Source organism: Vanessa atalanta, chromosome 13 (assembly GCF_905147765.1).
Source record: "Vanessa atalanta chromosome 13, ilVanAtal1.2, whole genome shotgun sequence".
In the NCBI taxonomy this organism is placed as follows: Eukaryota; Metazoa; Arthropoda; class Insecta; order Lepidoptera; family Nymphalidae; genus Vanessa; species Vanessa atalanta.
The window spans coordinates 10554649-10576731 of record NC_061883.1 but is presented as its reverse complement, the minus strand read 5'-3'; the positions used below and the strand labels follow the sequence as shown (position 1 = coordinate 10576731).

The window sequence follows — 22083 nt, the reverse complement described above, 5'->3', positions numbered from 1 at the left end:
TGTTGATTTTTAATTGTTTTTAAAAGGTCATATAGTTATTACTATGTTCTTTTAAAATTGTAATTTTCACTTCTGGTCGGTAAGAATATTAAATTAATAGATTGACATCAGTCTAAGCTGAACACTGATTATCTTGTTAGTATATCTTACAACGTTGTAGATCCTATGATTCTTCATTGAATCTTCGGATTGGTTTAATGAACCGTCACTGGATTAATCTGTCAATATATTCTCAGCAACAGTCCGGAGTTCCAAGATTGTCAGATGTTATTTCGATGCACAGGTAATACAATTTTCCATTGATATATGTTACTAGTTTCAGATACGGCAGTTATTCTAAAGGGATACCAGCCAACTGTGCACGTATTGCGATACACAAGTGTTTGTTTGAAAACAAATACGCTCTTTCCCTCAACTCTTATAATTCGGCAAATCCGACACAATCGTGGTGATCTTTCTATTTTTCTTTGTGATACTCAAGGAACAAGTGTGTAAGTATCAAGCTTCAGACTGCTACTGCAAAATTTCTTGACAATAACTCTTTAGTTGGATTTGGGGATTGATTTCAGGACTTCAGGATTTGTAGCGCTGAAAGCTAACCATTTATAGAGCAACGATACGACAAATAAATACATATAAATATATTTCGTTGGCCTGTTTATTATGCAATTTGACTGCAAAACTATATGAGAAAAAGACAAAATCTAAATAAAATACTTAGCTGATAAGGGTTTATATGTAGCGTATTTAGAAGAAGCGCCTTTATAATATGATGATACAAGTAAGTGTGCTCCTAGTTTTACTCGCTTTAAAGTTAGACTATTCACGTAACATACGTTAATTTTATGTTTTTGTTAGAGATTTTAATGCGTTGGTTGGTTTGTAATTTGGTTGGTGAATTGGTTGGTTTTGTGAAAAAAAAAACCTATTATTATTATAATACATAGGAACCACAAACAGGGCTTGTGAGCGGCGGTGTAGAGGCAGCATGACGGCATAAGGGAGCGTCATGCCGTTTGCCGTTACGGCAATAAAGGCGGTCTTGCCCCGAAGATGTGCCAATATATATTTCAAATCAAGAAGAAACACAAAGAATACTTATAAAAATACTAGCGGCTACGTAATAAGGTGCTGTATATAGATATGTTTGTTTACAGTTAAGGCGCTCCAGTATAGGACCGACAGGCTTTTCATTTAAGACCCTCAATTTGACAGCCGTGCTCCCCTTTATTCTGTGCTCAGCGAGATGACTCGTTTGAAGGAATCTGAGACGGTTTTAAATTTTTCATTCTGTTTCCATATGCTTTTGTTTACGTGACATTTTTTGTTTTTTTTTTTTTTTTAATGTTTCGCTCTATTCATTCACAATTTCTAATATATATTATTTGCATCATATTATTTATTTCACCTTACACAATCGTGAAAGCGCACATACCGAACGTAACCGTATTCATATGAATACGGTTTGTCGATACATACTTTTTTTAACAAATTTAATCAAAACCCCCCTGGTGGTGCAGATGTCCATGGGTTGTGGTAATCACTTTCCATCAGGTGAGCCTCCTGCTCGTTTGCCCCCTATAACATAAAAAAAAAATCCTCTCTTCGCCAATGCGTCACCAACAAAAATACTCAGTATTTATTCTTTATGGTATAATAAGTAAAGTCTAGGTAACGCGTGGTAGCTGTAACGATCGTTTTATATGAAACATTAAAACTCGTGTGAATGACATTGAATCAGCGGCTAGAGATTTGATAATTTGTTCGAAAATGTTTTAATCGCATGTATCAGAATAAAATCTGAATATTGATGTTCGTCGTTCTGTGAATATGTGGAAAGTAGCTTATGTAAGGTACCGCATTGCAACAAGAGTTAAAATGAGTATGCTAACTGCAACACTGGATAGAGTACATTATATCACGTGTTTAAAAGGTAAGGTATATATATTCCAAATTCAAGTTTGCAATCAAACTTACAATAAAATGAAATGAAAATATGTTTTCACTTATGAAAAATTGCTATCACTACATAATATTATAAAACAAAGTCGCTTCCCGCTGTCTGTCCGTCCCTAAGTATGCGTAGATCTTTAAAACTGCGCAACATATGTTGATGGGGGTTTTTTTTTAATAGATAGAGTGATTCTAATGTGATGTTAAATAAACACATTTCTTCTTTCTCTTTCTAACTTAAGCGCTTACTTTGCAAACGCTGGCTGAAACCTACGAGATAGATCAAAATAATGTAGTACTGTATTGTACACCTTAAAAAAGTCTACAAAAAATCCGCAATGGTAGGTATATATCTATCTAAAACAGGGTATCTAATACAGGTATACTTTTAGTTATAACTCACAATAACCATTTTTTGTCCTTAAATTTTTTACGAGAAATATAGCTTATTAACGAAGGGATTTTAATAGACCACTGATCCTTATCCAAATATAAGTATCTCATATATATTGTGCATTTAATATTAATCAATATGGCCCTTTACAGCATCTAATTATGAATATTTTCGAAGATATTATAGTTTTAAAATGCAGGGACTTATTCGTTTGTATATGGTATTAAATTTTGTTTACTCGTTGATGCTTTTTTTATTTAATATCCAGCTAAGCGGTGGTAATAGATAAATAGTTAAATATACATTTAAAGACGTTTGTCCTGGCTAGCTATCAACGCACAGCAAAAAATATTGAGGCTAGAAAACTAAAATTTGAAACATTTTTTTTTTATAACCGTAGAAATTTTACCTTTAAAAAGGGAGGATTACTCGAACAAAAAGAGCCGAAACGAACTGTTAGTTTTTTAAAAATCATATTTTTTTGTCATTTGTAAAAATTTAAATAAAATGATGCTGATACTCCCCAATAACAAATAATTATCACGATGTTTAATAGAAATATTTCTTGAATGGAACACTTGAATAGCTGCCATTATCTCTCGTTTTCATAAAATAAATTGCGAAATCAGTTTGTTTTGTAATTTTGCTGTTAGATAAATAAATAATGTTTGTACTTTAGAAACGAAGCCTACACCTACGAGCCTATTTATATACTTACAATTAAACAATAAACAAAACGAACTCAATTACAATGTAGAGACAACACTAATAAAAATAATAATCTTAAAAATAAATAAGAAGGAACCTTCTTGTTTATTTTTAGTGCTAAATAAACGCTGAATTTTATAAGAATAACACTCACAAAGCCAACACATAGATCATTGAACTCATGTCAACTACTATTTTAGATAATCTTACACAATGATTCACAAAATGCTTGGTAAGCACCGTGCTGTGATAGTCCAGTGGTTACAAGGCTTTTATCTTGACCGACGATTTGACCCCGACCGATTTGAGTTCAAGCTGGGCAAGCATCAATGAATTCATGAGGTTAATTTGTATTTATAATTCATCTCGTGCTAGCCAGTGAACATGAGAATCCAGGTGTATCCAGCAATACGTATTGGAGCAGCGTGGTGAAATAACCGTCTAACATTCTTCAGAAAGGCTTTACTCAGCTGCTAGAACATTTATTTCACTAGTAAGCTACACTAGTGTAGAAATTATAATATAGAATGATATGGAAAGAATGACCGGAGAATTAAATTGAATGGTAAAACTTTATCAAGCGAGCTCTGCTTATGTTAAAGTTCATAGAAAACATTTTTAATTTCAGTGTAACGATAAATTATGTACTCTATAAATCATTACAGCTATGTTATGAAATTCAGTGATACGAGTGTTGAAATACAATGAGGCGGTTAGGAATGTTTTCCTTTGAAGCGTGTAATTTAATTAACTAACTAATATTTTAAATCAGGAAGTTTGTTTTTGTTTGTTTTAATGTGTTACAGAAATGGATAATGGGTACCTAACAATAGCCGGTTTAGAGATGGCTGGATAGCAAAAGGGCCACCTGAAGTTAGAAATATTAACCATTCTTTACATCGCGAATACGACGCCAACCTTGAAAGCATAGATATTGTGTCCCATGTACCTGTAGTTATACTAACTTAACTTTCAAACGGGAACATATTAATACTGCTGTTTGGCGGTGGCCAAAACCGCAACTGATATCGTGCGTTCTTAAAATGGTTTAATTAATGAATTAGTGCGTCGTTGTTGTCACATTTGTGCTGTCATTCATTTCATCATGTAGAGTAGATTGGAAATTATTAATGAAACTTGATCCAAAATTGCCTAGTTGTAAATATAAATGAAATTTGTGCGTAGCTCGTCGAAAACTCCGAGTAAATATCACATTAAAACTAGTAATTTTATTGATTTGTAATTATATTTACAGACAAAAAATCTTAGAGAAGTCCGATTCGAATTACGAATTTTGTTGAATTTTCGTAAATCGATTTAATCGTATCGCTTCCGATCAGTTTGAATGTCTCTAGCATGTGGTAAGTTTAGTTTTATTTATTTATAATTTAAAGCAATTCAGACCTATATAGAGTATACACACTACTTAAAAATGAGTAGATACGTATTTAAGCGTTTCTTAATATTTTACGCCTAAAGGAAAAAAAGTAGAGGTTGACATTTTGTATACAGGTTGACGACCTCCGTGGTCGAGTAGTATGTATACCGGTTTTCATGGATACGCCACTCCGAGGTCCCGGGTTCGCTTCCCGGTCGAGTTGATGTAGAAAAAGTTCATTAGTTTTCTATGTTGTCTTGGGTCTGAGTGTTTGTGGTACCGCCGTTACTTCTGATTTTCCATAACACAAGTGCTTTAGCAACTTGCATTGGGATCAGAGTAATGTATCTGATGTTGTCCAATGTTTATTTATTTATTCTTATTCATTAAATATTTGATGATTATTGTTATGAATTACAGAATATAACTATATATGTAAACACGGAAGAAAAATGAAATAAAAAAAAAAAAATTGAAACACAAAGGACTCATACAAAGCTGAAAAACTACGAGCACAGCGAATTTGTATCGTGCATATCAATCTGATGCAAATAAATTTGGTTAGAAACGTACAATATAGTACGTTTTTGGCATTAAGCCAAACGTCGTCCATACTATAAGTATGTATGTTAAGTCAACTCTTGCAGCTTTTCCTTATGCAATAAAGGCTATGTTATCACGTAATCATGTAGTTTCAAGGTACTGGGTCAGCTGGACAAAGGTCTCAAAAATTGGGCCTATATACACGTGGCAGATCTTTATTCGATCCGAGCAGTTTCCTTGCGATGTTTTCTTTGACCACTGAACACTGAGTGAATTATAAATATAATAAAGATATGAATGAAAATGTCGTGGTTTATACGCCTTTTTTTAAAATGTGTTCTGTGTGTCAAATATGTCATAAGGTCATGTCATGAAATTTCCACAAGCTAGTTAGTTAAACAGGGAACATAACATCTAAGTTCTGGAGGTAGGTGGTACATAGGCGATTTCAGGACTATTTTTGTATATACGGTGCCAATTTCTTTGGACTGGTGGTCAACACTTACCATCAGATGACCCATTAACCCGTCCACGTCTATATACAAAATAAAAAAAAATAAGATTTAGTTTTAACAAACTTGTCTTAGAATTTTGCAGTTCGTTTGAAAAAAATCTTATATACGACCTAATAGTGGTAGAGCAGTTACCTTAAATGCCATGCCAAATAAATAAAATATATCATTTGTTTGGTACATGGTCCATTTTGTCCATAAAGTATGTACGTAAACTTTATTTTGTTATGTTTTTTGATAGATTCAACCAATTTTTATGACATAAAGACTTACTTACTTTGAAATACTAGGTATAATAATCAAAATATTTTGATAATCACGAACAGGAGACAGACTAAAAAAGAAATATTTGGAAACCTAATGGTAATTTTATACCACCGTTAGTAGACACTAGCAGTACAAAACATTAATTATTCCTTATTTCAAAGTGCCACCATCACGAACTAAGAAGCAATGTCCCCTGTGCTTTTAAATGGTCACTCACCCTCTGAACTGAAGGACTTACTTCCAAAACGGCATTTTTTCGAAAATCCTTAACGAACACAACAATTATTCAAGCTCTCGACCAATGATATCGCGTCAAATCGATGTCAAATTCTGTTTATTTGGCTTTTGTCCTCGTGTTGGAACAGACTATACACACACTATTGGGAATTTGTTATTTCACTATAATATTCGAAACGCTCCATCTTCCCTTTGCTTCATAAATCTGAGGCCGTAATTGGCAAATTAATTAATAGATTTAGTTACATATTGCCTCATTATTTAATAATACGATATGACAATATACAAGATAATAGATAAATCTTGTACTCAAACGTTCCTTTCATTCGAAATAATGAAAGGTTTCCAGGAGAAAATCAAAACGTATCTGAAGTAAATGTAAATAAAATCGAAATACTGTCCCCCAATAACATTGAACTCTCTATTGGAGAGTTCATTGGCCTTATGCTACATATGTACCCTTAGTTCGTAGTAATTGAATAAAGGTTTTATTTAATATATTGAATTGGATGAGGTTTTCGTGATTGAGGACTATGCCATCGTTTGACCGATTATATCATGGGAGTAGGCTTTTATGTAATTTTCATCATTGATAATCATTCTTCAGATAAGATTATCTTGAGTATTTTTTTTTCACTCGTTGTAAGACTCTAACTTATGACATATTCAAATTAAAATTCGAATTACTTTATAAAAATTCTACCACCGGTTCAGAAAGAAACACCCCAGAGCTGAGAGAAACTGGCGAAAGAATTTAACGGAATATTTATTTTCAGAAATTAACCTCTATGCCGTATACATAGAAATCACCCTGACATATGATATATATGTTTAGAGTAATTTTTATAGATAGAAAGTGACACGGACATCTACAACACCGGAGAGCTTGCAGGTGCGTTGCCGGCCTTCAAGAAATGTGTACGCAAAGAGTGTTCGTCTTGAAGGTTTCCGAGTCGTATCGGTTCAAAATAACGGCGGAAATTAGTTCCAGAGTGGTTGTGCGAGACTGGGAATGCCTTAAAAATCGCGCTGTTGTGGGTTTTCGGACATCAGGCTATATATAGCAACGTCTCCCGGTTTTCGCTAGTATTATATATATATTCTATAGTATTAGCTAAACTTTTTGTTTGGATCTACGTAACTTCAGCATGGTCGAATAATTGGACGGGCTCCAACGCCATTTAGTAAATAAGTCGATTAAGCGCATCGTGCAATTAAACACAGAATTCATCAAGTTTCTCATCGATTTATTTTGTGTCGAATCAATATTCAGAACTAGTGGTAACTTTAAATTGAGTTTTTCTTGAAAAATATGATTCAAAACATGTTGAATTGAGATTCTTTGATTTTTATTTATAACGTACGTAACTATCATACTCCTAAGCAATGGCTCCTTCTATTCTAAAAAGGAGGTTTGAAGGTACAGTTTAATTAAACTTAATCCTTTCAATGTTATTTAATATTTAAATATAAATATAATTTTTTTTTTATCAGCTAGTACTAGATGTAATATTAACACATGTCAAGCTTATAAAAATTCATTGGTGCCTAACCACTTAAAATCCACGTGTAGTATCCACTGAGCGGATACTTTCATTGTAATCTGAATGCTTAATCTTCAAAGAATTTGTACAAAATTGGAATATAAAAAATACAATTTTCAAATGAACATTTTTCACACCTTTGATTGAATTTCTTTGTTATTGATTAGTGGATCTGTGATGGGATTTCCTATTAGGAAATTAGCAGTGTTTAAAGTGCTTCCCGACACGTTGCTCTTACGCTCTTAAACACGTATTATGTACGTGCACAGTTGTCTACTGCTACTTAAATATAAGTCAAATAAAAATTACTCGTGTCAAATTGACGTTTTATTTTTTAACTCAATTAAACTCAAACCATCATATAATCCTGTCAATTCATTTACTTACTATGTCGTTATTAATTAGATTTAGTAATATAATATTGTATTAATTATAACAATCGGTCGTTGCTTACAAGCCTACTTGTGCGTGTACAGACGCGCGTGTATAAAGTTCTACAATATATATGATATAGTTTAATTACTATGTTAACCAGAAAAAAATATATAATATCGCCAAACTTATTGTTGAGGAAATTGCAAAGTAGAGCCTGTGAGACGGGCGGTTTTAACAAGATATGTGAATTATTTTCTTGTTTTTTTAGTGAAACACTTTTAGTGTTTCAACCTTTAAAAGCCTTTAGATTTTTGTCGTTTAACAAATGCCTTTTTCTATTTTAATGAGGCCAAATAATAAGTATAGTCTCTCAAATAAACAAAAAAACTCCTAATCGGTTAATAATTAACAAACAAAAACAATTCTTTTTTTTTCAAAATCGATTAAAATGTACGTTCGAGTATAACTATTGGTGGAAAACTGATTATAGTAGGAATTTCGACGTTCAAACTTAGTATGTATAGCTTATAAATTTGTAGTTTTTTTTTTAAACTGTAATCAATTAAGAAGATTAATATTTATTAAGAACTTGTTACGTGCGTATATATTTTTATTTAAAAAGAAGGTACAATTGTTAGAACTAGTGGAACACAATTGAGATCAGCTTTGTGAAATAAGTTTCAAACCTCTCCTCATAAGGCAAGGTGCTGTTTATACCAGCAGTGGGAATTACAGGCTTTTATTAATACTCTATGTCTACTCTACGACATTAGCAGTTGAAGTCGCTATAACTGTTGTTCAAATAACTGTCACAGCCTAATTTAGAAACGTACACGTGGAATCAATTTGAATTCTGCGTTTCCATCGCTAAAGAAATGGATTTTATAGCGGGACAACTCGGGATTTATATGTTTTAAATTATAATCTACCTTTAACATGTATGTATATTTGAGTTTACACAAACATTTACGAATCACTCAAGTAATGTTATATTTGTATTAAATATTCTAAAACAAAAACCCAGCAGTGGGAAGTATTAATAATACCCTATGTACGACATATTTGTTTGTTTGTCATAAGATCTAGATATATTTAAAAAAAAATATCATTTCAATATCAGAACTGGACTCATTATGGTTCGGTATTCTTGTTCATACAGAATATTATATGGTAAAATTAAATCAATTATACTTAATTGCTCATAATGTAACAATAATAGTATGAATATGGAAATGTTTCACGAGCACTTCACATAATATGTTCGTTGTAAAACCAAAATATCGTTTATTCAATAACGCTCCGAAAAGCATTTTTGAATCGTCATGTTCAAGATGAAATTTAATAGTAAGCTAACCGTTAAATCAAGTGATTACATAGAAATATTTTTAGTTATGTATCATTATATTGTGTAATAAATCTTATAAATTAAACCGTTTTAAAGTATGATTTATATTTAAGTATGAAGATTATCGTTAAAAGTACAATACGATACAGTACAGTACAATCGTTGTAACTGCAAAATCTTTAAAATTATAGGTAAACATAGCAACCATTTTTAAAAAATTAGATTATTGCAAAGAATCGACAAGAAACTCATTATCTCTTTCATACTTATATACATTTACCTACTTACTATTGGCATCTACTAATTTAAACTTTTTTAAAAAGCAACGATTAATAATTACACGCTCTATAATAATATGTATGTATATATATATATAGTATTAGTATTAATGAAGCGATTAAATGATAAATTTATTATAACCTAAAGGCTTATATTTACCAATTAAACTTTAAATTTAGTTTGATCCGTATAAAAAAATCTTTCAGTGTTTAAATGAATGAATTTATAATTAAATGAATAAATTTGATTTTGTACGTACCCATTTGAAAATGTCGTGTATAAAAATATTCGCTAACTTTTTCTACTGTGTGACCGAAAGCGAAACCGTGCACCCTCCACGGGGGATGAAATAATACTGAATGAAAACTCATCGCTTCATTGAGGGAGGAATTTATTTGTCACCGAATACACGATATACTATTGATATGCAACAGTTTTAAGGCTATTTTTTGTTAAGAAACATGAATAATGTGAATTTTAAAATACATTGTTTTAATATATGTGTATTGTGGTTGAAAATTAAGAAAGTTAAGATTATATATAAAAAAAAAAGTCAAAAACAAATTAACAAGTGTTTTTATTATTCAAAAATAAATTGTGTCATTATTCAGGTATATGATCGCCTCCAGGCTGTTTAAAAAAACAAAAATTTTCTTTTTTTTTTATTATATGCAAAGAATAATTGTAAAATATGAATTTAAAAATAACCCCTTAGTGGGTTTATTTTGTGTGTGGCTTCTTTCGCCGGTTCTTCTCAGGTCCGAGGAGTTTGTTTCCGAACCGTTGGTAGATTTTTGACTATAAATAATCAATTTTAACGGCTTTATATTGAATAAAAAGTCGACTTCGACTCTAACTTTGATAAAGAGTGTCAATATAGTATATGAATAAACCTCCCCCTCAAAAGGAATAGGACGCCCCTGCCCAGCAGTAGGACACTTATAGGCTGTTACTTTTACCAATGTATTAAAGATATACAGTTTCGGATATATCAGTTTTCACTTTACATTATAATTTAGATTTTAATCATGACGTCATATATATATCTCCTACGTATGATTCCTTCTTGAGTGTACTGAAAATTTACAAAAGATGAGCAGTAATAATGCCTTTTATATTATTTTTTATGCATTAAAGGTCTAAATTTAAAAATTAAAAAAATCTGGCTATGAATTTGGAAAATTAAGGTGAAGCGTTAAATGAAACGATTCACAATAACTCTGAACTATTACGTAATTAAAGTTTTGTGATAGCTTTACTTAATCCGCGTAACGTAAAATCAACATAAAATTTAATTTGGTAATTTAAATATTTACTACTCAAACAAAAACATTTAAAAGCTCATGTTCTTATGTTACGTGTATTGTTGTATATGAAATGTGATAACGTGTGTTCAGCTTAACAATCAACGAATTCGATTCCCGAAAAGATCAAAATCAAACCCATCTTTTACAGCATTTTTTGCTATATCTTGAAACTAGCCTAACACGCCTAGGAGATAAAATATAGGATATTTTTTATTTAGAAAAAAAACAACCGTTTTCTTATACAGAAACGTTTAGAGTGTAATAGAATATCGACCTTTGATCCGTTTTAATATTAACCTCGCTCATGCTCGCCCATACAGGATATCGTACATGTATTTTATTTTAACAAATATGTCTAGAGGTGAACCTACGATTTGGGACTTAAAAAGTAAAGTATATTATATATATCATTCATATATAATTTGTTATCTATTCATTTTTAACATCAAATATAACGATATAAATTTTAAGGATGGCGTTTGATTTTTACTATTTCTATTTAAAAAAATGTCCACTAATTGTTGGCAAAATTTATTATTTTATTGAGTTTGGATATATTTGGTTAGGCTGTTATCACACTGACCAATACTGATTTTTAAGACATTTTCTGCCTTGCACAACCACTCTGTGGAACCAGCTGGCGGTTTTTCCGAACCGATACGATTTGGGAACCTTCAAAAAAAGGCCGGCAACGCACCTGCAAGCCCCCGGTGTTGCAGATGTCCATGGACGGTGGTAGTCACTTTACATCAGATGAGCCTCCTGCTCGTTTGCCACCTATAGAATAAAAAAACTCACGATTTACGAGCAAGTTCAAAACGAAAAGAGATCCCTGCGAGTTTGTTGCGAATTCGTGGCAAGCGCGCATATAACACGCCGCGGGTGCGCAAATTTTCGCCATCCGTGGGCGGCGAGCGACTCGCATTTTGAAAAATGAATAATAGAATGATTTTTCATGAAAACTCAGTACTGCTCGTTTTGTGCCTCGTCACATCAATCAGAGAAAATGAAAGCAGTTATAACGTCGAATTTGGGAGGATTCATTGTTTGTTTTATCCCATAGATTGACGGTTTTGAAATCTTATTTCAAATAAATCTATATCCATTGTATCAATGTTCGAATCCTTCGACGATATCATTATTGTATGAGAGTATAAGATGGCCTCCATAGCACAATTTGTGGCAAACTCATTGCGCACCAACGGGGTATGCACTGCAGGCTTTGAAATCATTCGAAAATTGCCAGTGTATATATCCCTCATGTAGAGGATAAGAGCATTTCATATTGTTTTTTGCAAACATCAAATTGGCTGTTAGGTATTATTTTATTAGTCTCAAAGCATATAAAATAAATAAAAATAAATCAACTAAAAGAAGTAAGTGAAGTAACAGTTATTGGCGGTTCAAACACCGGTATTATCCATTTCATTTTTTATAATATATCTTGTGTTTGGCTGCGAAGAAATAGATCGCAAATTAAACGTTGCATGAGTAACTAGAAAAAAAAATACTGCCACATAAACATCCAATCAATCAGCATTGGAGCTGTGTGATCGAATTAGCCCAAAAGAAGCGGGGCCTTAGCCCAGTGAGACAATTATATTCCTTTTTCAAATAGGGAGGGTACTAGAATGTAAAATTTTCACTCAACTTATTAGTTTATTGCCAACAGATTAATGAGATTTAGTGGGCTTATGAACGATCACTGAAAACATATTAATATCAGTAATTAAGACACGTGGTTTTAACATTTAAATTAGTTTTATATTTGTTTGCTAACTTTAATTACTTAAAGCCATATCTCTCTCGAGAAATAAAACGTGTTTTATTACATTGAAACCTTAGCCTTAGCAAATCAATCAAAATCAAAATATACTTTATTCTAGTGAGCAAGCACTTTTGAGTCATCATTTTACAGTACTATATTAAAACTAACGCTACCACCGGTTCGGAATGCAGATTCTATCAATAAGATCCAGCAAGAAACGCAGCAGCTTAAACTCACACCAACACCATCACTAAAACCATTAGCTTTTTTTTATGGCATTGATTGGCGGACAAGCATATGGGCCACCTGATAGTAAGTGGTCACCACTGACCATAGACAAAGGCGCTATAAGAAAAATTAACCATTTATTACATCACCTATGCGCCACCAACCTTGGGAACTAAGATGTTATGTCCCTTGTGCCTGTGATTACACTGGCTCACTCACTCATCTTACTGGAACACTACATACAGAGTACTGATATCTACAGCAATTTAGGGTCAGGTTGAACTTATTATTGATAAAAGTGAATCCTTAGATAGTGATGTCCTCTTGAATTATTTCGATCACGGTGAGTTTTCTCAATAGATACTTTATAGATAAGTAGTTGATACAGGAGTGAAGAGTAAGCAGAAACACACTGACACTCTCTTTGATGTACCAATGGTGAAAATATTGCTTTTCGAGGAATGGGAGTCTCAAACTCCAATTTACTGCGAATACAAACTGAATACATTTTCTAAGTTGTTGGAATATTTTCTAAAACTCCAGCTAACTGAACATTAGATTCTGATCATGATAATACAATGAAAATTTCGTGATGCTTGCCTGAGTTTGTACTCACACAATGTTCGGATAAATTTATGATTTCTTATTACTCGGCTATTTTGGCACACTCGTTGAAAGTTCTTAAGTTCAGGGCGGGTTTTGTCGCATTTCCAGACTATTATATATCATATAGGTGGATATACCATAACCATTTTTCCTTTTATAAATGGAATAAATTAAACTCCAACACCATGGATTGCCAATCATCAGCTCCTGTCCGTTTTATCATTCTCATCGCCCTATTGTGAAATTTTGTTTCTTAAACCAAAAAGAGTAAAATAAAATTTTCCCAAGATCTAATTTCAGCTTCGATAAGAAATATAGTGTTAATTCAAGAGTGTGTTTACTCGATTTGTTTTCACAATCAACCAGCAAAAGTAAACGAGGAAGTCAGACGGTATCCATTTTGTAATCATTCCCTAAGTCTATTTGTTTACGACAAATTAAGAAGTTAATTGATGTCAGATGAGTGACCCCTACTGACCCACTTTCGAACGCCATTTGTTTATATAGGTTCTCATATTGACATTGTTGAACCGAGTCGTGCTATGTGTGATATAATTTTAAATATCATGCAAATTAAATCTAACCACGTGACTTATTGGAGTAAATCGTTTTAGAGTTTTGTTTATCAGGATAGGTATTTCATTTGTGCTATTGACCCGGAAGTTTGAAGCGGGATTTTTAATTGACGGTTTGCCTGCCATTTTTAATTTAATGCCTTTTTTAATCTTGATTGTTATTGCATTTGATATTTATGTACTCTTAACACAAGAGTGAATGAATTAGACGTAGTTTTATATGTAAATATTGAAATCCATATCAAAGATGACGATTTAGCGGAATTAGTTACAAATGTTTAGTCATATTATGTTAGAATCATGTCTTAATTTCGCTTATTGGGCAATAATCTTATCTCCAGTGAATGAGGATAAAAACCAGAGGTATTCGCTTTTAGGTTGGCTAAATGGTAGGTAGAATTTCAAATGTCATCTGATGGTAAGTGGTCACGGCCGTCTTTATACGTTTGCGCTATAACAAACAACAACCGTATCTTATTTTTAAATTGTAAAATATTCGTGTCGTAACTACACTTTTTTTACTTCTTCCTATATCGCTAATGCTGCACTACTCTTGGGAACTAACATGTCATGTCCTTTGCGTGTTAGTTAAGCTGGTTAATTTACCTTGTAAATCGGAATACAACAATAGTAAGTGTGCTGTATGACGCTAGAGTATGCGATGAGTGGGTACTCACCACGTATTCTATCGTCAACAGTAAATTAGTGAGTATGTGTTAAAGTAGTAAGTAAATAAAAATTCCATATAATATTATTTATATAAATAATAATGATTTTATTATTAATAAGTAGATTATTATTAATTATGCTTGCAATTAAAAACAATTGCTTTAAATTTCAAATAGAAATTTATTTTCGTCGGTATTATTATATTCGAAATCAACAAAAACAAATAATTGTATTAACAACCCGCTTGGACGCTCAATACTTTCTTTGTTCGTGTATATTTTCGTCGAATTCGAATTTCGATTTAAGTGCCTAGACACATTTTACATATTTACGAACAATTTGAACGTTGCAATACCAGGCCAATATATTCTATAGCACGAATACCTATCCAATCGAACTCCTATTTGTTGTATCACACGCGAATGCTTTTGGTGAATAAGCTCTTTTAAAAAGCTTTCAGTGAATAGTACTGTAGAACAATCGAATAAAAAAAAATGTATCTTCAAATTTTTATGTTATTTAGTAAAGTAGAAGTCATACATTTTTCACAGTTGGAATTCGGTCTCCTCTCCTGTATGAGGAGGTTTTGTAGCTAATTGCAAAAGGCTGCTCCAATGCAGCTCCGTGGATACATGATTTTCCGTACACACGTAGGTTTCCTCATCATGTTTCACCGCCGAGCACGAGATGAATTAAGCACATGAATAATAAGTAGTGCTAATTATGATTTGAGTCCCTAACATTCGGTTAAGAGTAATGTAATGTATTTTGTTGTAAATTTATATATTAAAACTACTGATATAACCTTTATTGACCTTAGAGTCCAAACACCTTTATAAAATAAACTATCCCAACATAGCGTCCATTGGTGAGTGTCTGGTTATTTTTTTACCCAGAATCAAAATTGCGATTCATTGGGGAAATGCTGGCATACTTGCCGCTATTCCACGCGGTCAATTTTGTTTTGTATTTACTTTTTATTTCTTCAATGTAAATAAATCTAATATTTAAATTTCCAACTGTATCATGTCAATAGCTCAAGAATATTTTGTAATAAACGTACATGTGGCTAGTTCAACTTTATTTATTCAGTTCAGTAAATATTGGATTAAATTAACTTTGTATCCACAAGCTTATTGAATCACTTGACTCAGTAGTTATTTTTATAGATTTTTCAGTCTCCGAAGACGATACTATCAGTGACTCATCGACGGTTACAAAATCAATATTGTAACCGTCATTGATACCACATCCGTCGTGATAAGAAATATCATTCATTGGCACGCGACGGCTGAATCACTTGTGATTAAATGGAAAATCATTTTCTTAATACATAACATTTTAATAATCTCATTTAGTTTGTCATTGATTCAAATTACATTATCATTTATAATACTGTAAATTCGAAACCTTTGATAATATTCTTCATCATTATATTTGTATCTTTAAATGTTATATTCAAAAGATTTTTAATGACTAAGGTATGAACCTTTTTTCCTCTACCTAAAATTAATTCTTTGTTGAATTTTAACAATTGAGTAAATTGCAATCAAGAATCCTCTTTATTTTTCTGCATATTTACGGCTGGAGCTGTTCAAAATGAGACCATATCCGACTTTTTATGTGCAGTTATCGTCCCATAATCGCTGAGACAAAAATCGGCTTACGCTATTAATATATGTCGCATCCTCCGCACGTTCGGGCTCAGATCGCTTCTCCATTACTCGGTGCTCAAAATAATCCCGTTAACGGACTTCTCAATATCTCATTTTACGGAATCAAATCGGTAATAACAAATTAATGAATGACAGTTCCATTCAAAAAAGGCAGTGTTGTCGTTTCGCAAAATCGATTCCATCCAATTGTCCACTTGATATTTCTATATCGAGAATTTATTAAATAGCAACACCGAGGCATCTTGATCGTATTAACAAATGGTTGGCTCGTTCCTCGATATATATATGATTTAATTGAATATGTAATCAATATATACTAACTCATTCTTCATGGTGATTAGTTTCAATAGGACGATGGGACCATTGAATATTCGAGTTCTTATAATTCTCGGCAATGATGGAAAACAACGTAAGGAAACTTGCATTTAGCAGATGATAATCTGCCACTTGAGAAAAAAATAATAATGAAAGTACAGAATATATATATATATATAACCTATATCTAGAAATATTTCAATATTTAGAATAATATATAACATTAAAAAAAATCAGTCAGTATTCAGGGCCACGTCTTTTAAGGACGAGATCAGAGTCTTGATGATGATGACTGTTGATGTTTAGTAAATAAGAAAAATTGTAAACCACATCTAACACAAAAATATATGTATGCAGTTGGACATACATATATTTTTTCTCATTCTACTGAAAAATCATTAAAGTATGACATATTTATCGTTTCTTTATTATTTATCAGTGATTCACAAATACCTCAACCGAGTTAATATGACAAATATAAGCGCCATCGATATCGCATCCGCCATGATTAAATGTAAGCATGTACTCGCATTGTTTGATTAACTTGATTAATATCTAAGGAATATTTTGTACAACATCTTGTTAACCCGTGTGAATATTCCATTACAATCTTGTCGCCTCCTAAAACGGTTTTGTTTATTTATTTTATATTTATTATTAGTATAAAAATAGCGTAAGATTATTTTCTATATTAATAACTAGTAGTCGCCCACGGCTTCGTCGGGGTTTTTCGTAAGGTGCTAGGCATTAAAAGTACTTATATATAGTCAATGTTCTTACTTGGAGTTAATTACTTCATACAAAATTTCATCAAATTTCGGTTCAGTAGTTTGGTCGTGAAATAGCAACAGATATAAAGACATAGTTACTTTTGCTTTTATAATATTAGTAAGTATTTAAAGCATGTTCCCTCGGACATTTATTAAATTTTATATTATATCGTTCTTACTAAAACCAGAAACGATGGCTAATCCCAAAAACGAGCTAAGTCACTCCCACTTACGGACTATAAAATCTTAATATATAAGTATTTACGCTAATAATTATTAATATCCTCGCTCTCCTTAGCTGATGCATGATATCAGAAACGACCAAAGAACAGCTGAAAACTCCATAGATGATAACACACCCTGAGAATGAAATGATCGCCTTCAGGCCGTTTGAAATAGATATGAAAAATTTTTTTATAAATAAAATTTCTTGTGCAAAAAAAGGAGTTTCGTTCGCCGGTTCTTCTCAGGTTTGTGGTGTTTCTTTCTGAACTAGTGGCCGATTTTATTTTTGACACTCAATGAGTTAGTTTAATGCTTCTACATTGAATCAAGATTTTGGACTTTGAATTTTACAGGAGTGTCGAAGTTCGCAATTTCATACCCCTATACAACTATTTTTTTTTTTTTATGATATACATAGATTACCTGATGGTCAGTGGTCACCGCTGTAATATTAACCAAACCATACATCGTGTAAGGTGCATCATGTATTTATTAATGGTGTTACCATTGCGTCACCAACCTTGGGAACCAAGATGTTATATCCCTTGTGCCTGTAGTTACACCGGCTCGCTCAGCCCTCAAACCGAAACACAACACAATTCAGCATGCTGTCAAGTAAAAGGCGATAGATTATAATATGGTGAGTTGATGGAACTAGACGGGATGGCCCAAACTCCGAATCAACCAACCTACCGGTACAAAAGACATAACATTTCAGTTCCCAAGGTTGGTAGCGCTCGGAAAATGTAAGGAAATGTTGATATTTCTCACTGTTCCGTTCTACCAGTCTACCTTACTGACTTCATAAAAAAAAGCTATCAATAAATGTATATAACTGTATTAATACCAATCCAATTTAATCAAACTTTTTCGATTATACTTACACTTTAGTCACGGTAATATAGGTAGAATTGAGGACATTTAACCGATGAAGCGAATAGTCGATCCGTCAATTTTGTAAGGGTATGTTCACAAGATTTATTTCACAATTTTATACCAATTCTGTCAAGATATTCTCTTTACCAGCAATTTTAGAAGTTGAATTAGATGATACGACGCCTTGAGAATTAGATGATCGCCTTCGCGTCGTTATAAATAGATATAAATAATAGTATAGTAAATAAAACTATATATAACAGTAAATTTTTATTACTATACTGTTAGTATTGTAAATAAAATTTACTGTTATAAAAACAAGAGTTTCCTTCGCCGGTTCTTCTGAAGTCTGAAGTCCACCCTGATAAGATTTTTTTGACACTTAATAAGTGTATTGCTTCTACATTGAAGCGAGATTTTGACTTTGACTTTTAGAGGAGTATCGAACTTCGCAACTTCATACAGGTTGTATGTACAATTTTTTTTAATGGTATATGGAATTATTACATATTATTTACTTTATTTCATAGTTAAAACTCTGAAAGCTGAAAGCCGTTGCCGATGCGACGTTTGCATCTGTACTTTCTCCCTTCGTGTCGGATGGTTGTGCATAGGAGTGCATCGTGTTTGCTCACATTTTAGTGCACTATAATTTCTCCATCACAGTTAACTAATTTCCGTTAAGGGTCGGTGTAACTAAAATACTTCCAAGAGACATCACTAAATACAACTAACCACTGCAACTAAAATATATTTACTTGGTCTTAGGGCTTTGTGCAAGCCCGTCTGGGTAGGTTCCACTCATCAGATATTCTACAGCCAAACAATAGCATTCAGTATTGTTGTGTTCCGGATTGAAGGGTGAGTGAGCTAGTGTAACTACAAACCCAAGGGACATGACAATTTAGTTCCCAAGGTTGGTGGCGCATAGGCGATGTATGGATTGGTTAATATTTTTTACAACGCCATTGTATATTGGTGGTGACCACTTACCACCAGGTGTCCCATATGCTCGTCTGCAAACCCATAAAAAATATGGAATAGTTTTAATGTTATAATGCTAGAGAGATATTCACTAGCTATTCTACAAATGACATGATGAAGGACAAAGAAAAATATATATTAATTATAAATATAAATTCTATTTGTCACACATAGACACACTTCTACATACACTTCTACATACACTATCTTTGTACTATAATGTTTGTCTATTTCCTGTTGCTATATAACATACCTAAAACTACAAACTAAAATCGAATAAACTTAAAATTCGCAACTCTAAATGCCAGTTACACGTTTTTTTTGTACATTTTCTATAAAAAATCGACTTTAGATTTTTTAATATCTATACTAATATTATAATTGTTGTCCGTTACGCTTTTAGGATTAAATCGCTTAACTGAATTTGATGAAATTTGTTATAAAACATGCTTGAACATCTAGGAAAGATATCCATGGGCTCTTTTTAATACCTATAACCTATCACTACCCTAAGACGCGGGCGTGGCCGTGCGCGAAAACTAGTACAGTAATAAAAGTTAGTCATCAAGGATTAATATGTTTCACGTAAAATTAGGATAATGTGGTTTTAGTGGAAGGTAAAAAGGTCAGAAATGCTGATAACGGAAATCGAATACTTATACCTCGATCTGATCGAAATTACGTCATCTCCAATGAATGCCTTAACGATTAGTAATTTAACACAATCAAATACCTTAAGAAATACATTGAATTCTGATCATCATTAAACACATTAATTATGAATTTAATATATTTTTTTATCATTGTGCTCCGAAATATATTTTGGCGCGGCGGCTAATTTCAAAGAGACCAAGAGGCAAAGATATTTAAGTTTACAGGTATATATGTGTGTGTGTGTGTGTGTGTGTGTGTGTGTCCAATGAATGATAGTGTAGCTCTGCGGATTTTCTTAAACTCAGTTGCTATTAAGTATTAATTTTAAAAAATCTTCAAAAAGCTAATGAAGGATTCCTCTTTCTCGTAATAAAATATTTTATATAAATTGTTTCAGTTATGGTGTATGGAAGATCGTTACCTTCTACTACAAGCAAAATTGTCTACTCAATTGGGTACCATGTGATGTAGCGCAAAGACTATGTAAGTGATGAAATAAAAAATAAAAACTTTATTTATTATAATAATCATACAATATTAGAAAAACTAAAGTTACAGACAAACAGATATAAAAGAACGTGAGCAATTCAGCGCAAGTGAAATGTTAGACGTGTTTCATTTTCGTTGCACGTTCGACAAACGTTGCAAGTGTTACTAATATCCCCCTCAATGTTGCACTTTAAAAATAATAAAATTATACAATATCTGTCCTTATAGCCCAACTCTATATATTATAAAATTAATTTATAGCCAGAGTCAATCAAGAATTGGAATAATGCATATAATCATAATTCTAACGATACAACTTGGTGGTGATTGTGCAAGCCCATCTGGGTAGGTACCACTTACTCATCGGATATTCCACCGTCAAACAACAGTACTCAGTATTGTTGTGTACCGGCTTAAAGGGTGAGTGAGCCAGTGTAACTACAGGCACAAGGGACATAACATTTTAGTTCCCAAGGTTGGTGGCGCATGGGCGATGCATGGAATGGTTAATATATCTTACTAAACTAACTAAACTAACTAAACTCAAACATACATTAACCGCAAAAACATTACGCTCCTTTTTAGGACAGTCTTGTAAAAATATGTACGCACTGCATGAGTTTATATTAAAACACCAATAGACCACAAATTTCCATGAAGTTCATTTCATTATTAAAAGACAGCAATTGCCATAAAATGATTCTTATTCAATAAATATGAAACATCGGGAATGTTTTGGCAAAATCCGTAATAGGTAATTGAGTCATAATAATGTTAGATGGATGGAGGAAAATTAATTTTCACGGGATATTTTCTCGTTAATTCCGATATTTATAATGTTTTACAATCTTTTTGAATTCCTATTAATATTCTTTATGAACAATTTCTTGACGAAAAATCTTAAGCTTTTGTTTAGGTTACGTAAATACTATTTCGCTTGGGTGACATTCTACAACAATAATTATTGAAAAATCGAGAAAAACAAAAAATTTTCGAGCATTTTATTTTTTATTCTTATTTCATAATTTTAGCTTATAACAATTACACATTAACTGCCAAGCGAAAAAAGGAGAAAAAGTGAGTCACTGAACTGATATTTGGTATAACATTAGTTGACTTCAACTGCTACTGTCAGTGCCGAGATGGCCCCGTGGTTGGAACACGCATGGATCTTAACCGATGATTGCGGGTTAAAACCCAGGCAAGCACCAATGAACATTCATGTGCTTAATTTGTTTTTATAATTAATCTAGTACTCGGCGGTGAAGGAAAACATCGTAAGGAAACCTGCATGTGTATTCAACGATATTCTGCCACATGTGCGTCCGCCGCCGCATTGGAACAGCGTGCTGGACTATGCTCCAAACCTTTTGCTCAAAAGGGAGAGGACGCCTTAGCCCAGTAGC

At 32.5% G+C, this 22083-nt stretch overlaps 1 protein-coding gene across 1 annotated transcript in view; it reads right to left on the bottom strand.

Annotated features, from left to right (window-relative positions):
* Positions 1-9874, bottom strand: part of LOC125068376 (receptor-type guanylate cyclase gcy-1) — a 67132-nt gene extending 57258 nt beyond the window's left edge. The window contains exon 1 of the mRNA XM_047677475.1: positions 9795-9874. Within this exon, the coding sequence (XP_047533431.1) occupies positions 9795-9798 (4 nt within the window). The 5' untranslated portion in view covers positions 9799-9874. The remainder of the gene's footprint in view (positions 1-9794) is intronic.
* Positions 9875-22083: the final 12209 nt, after the last annotated feature.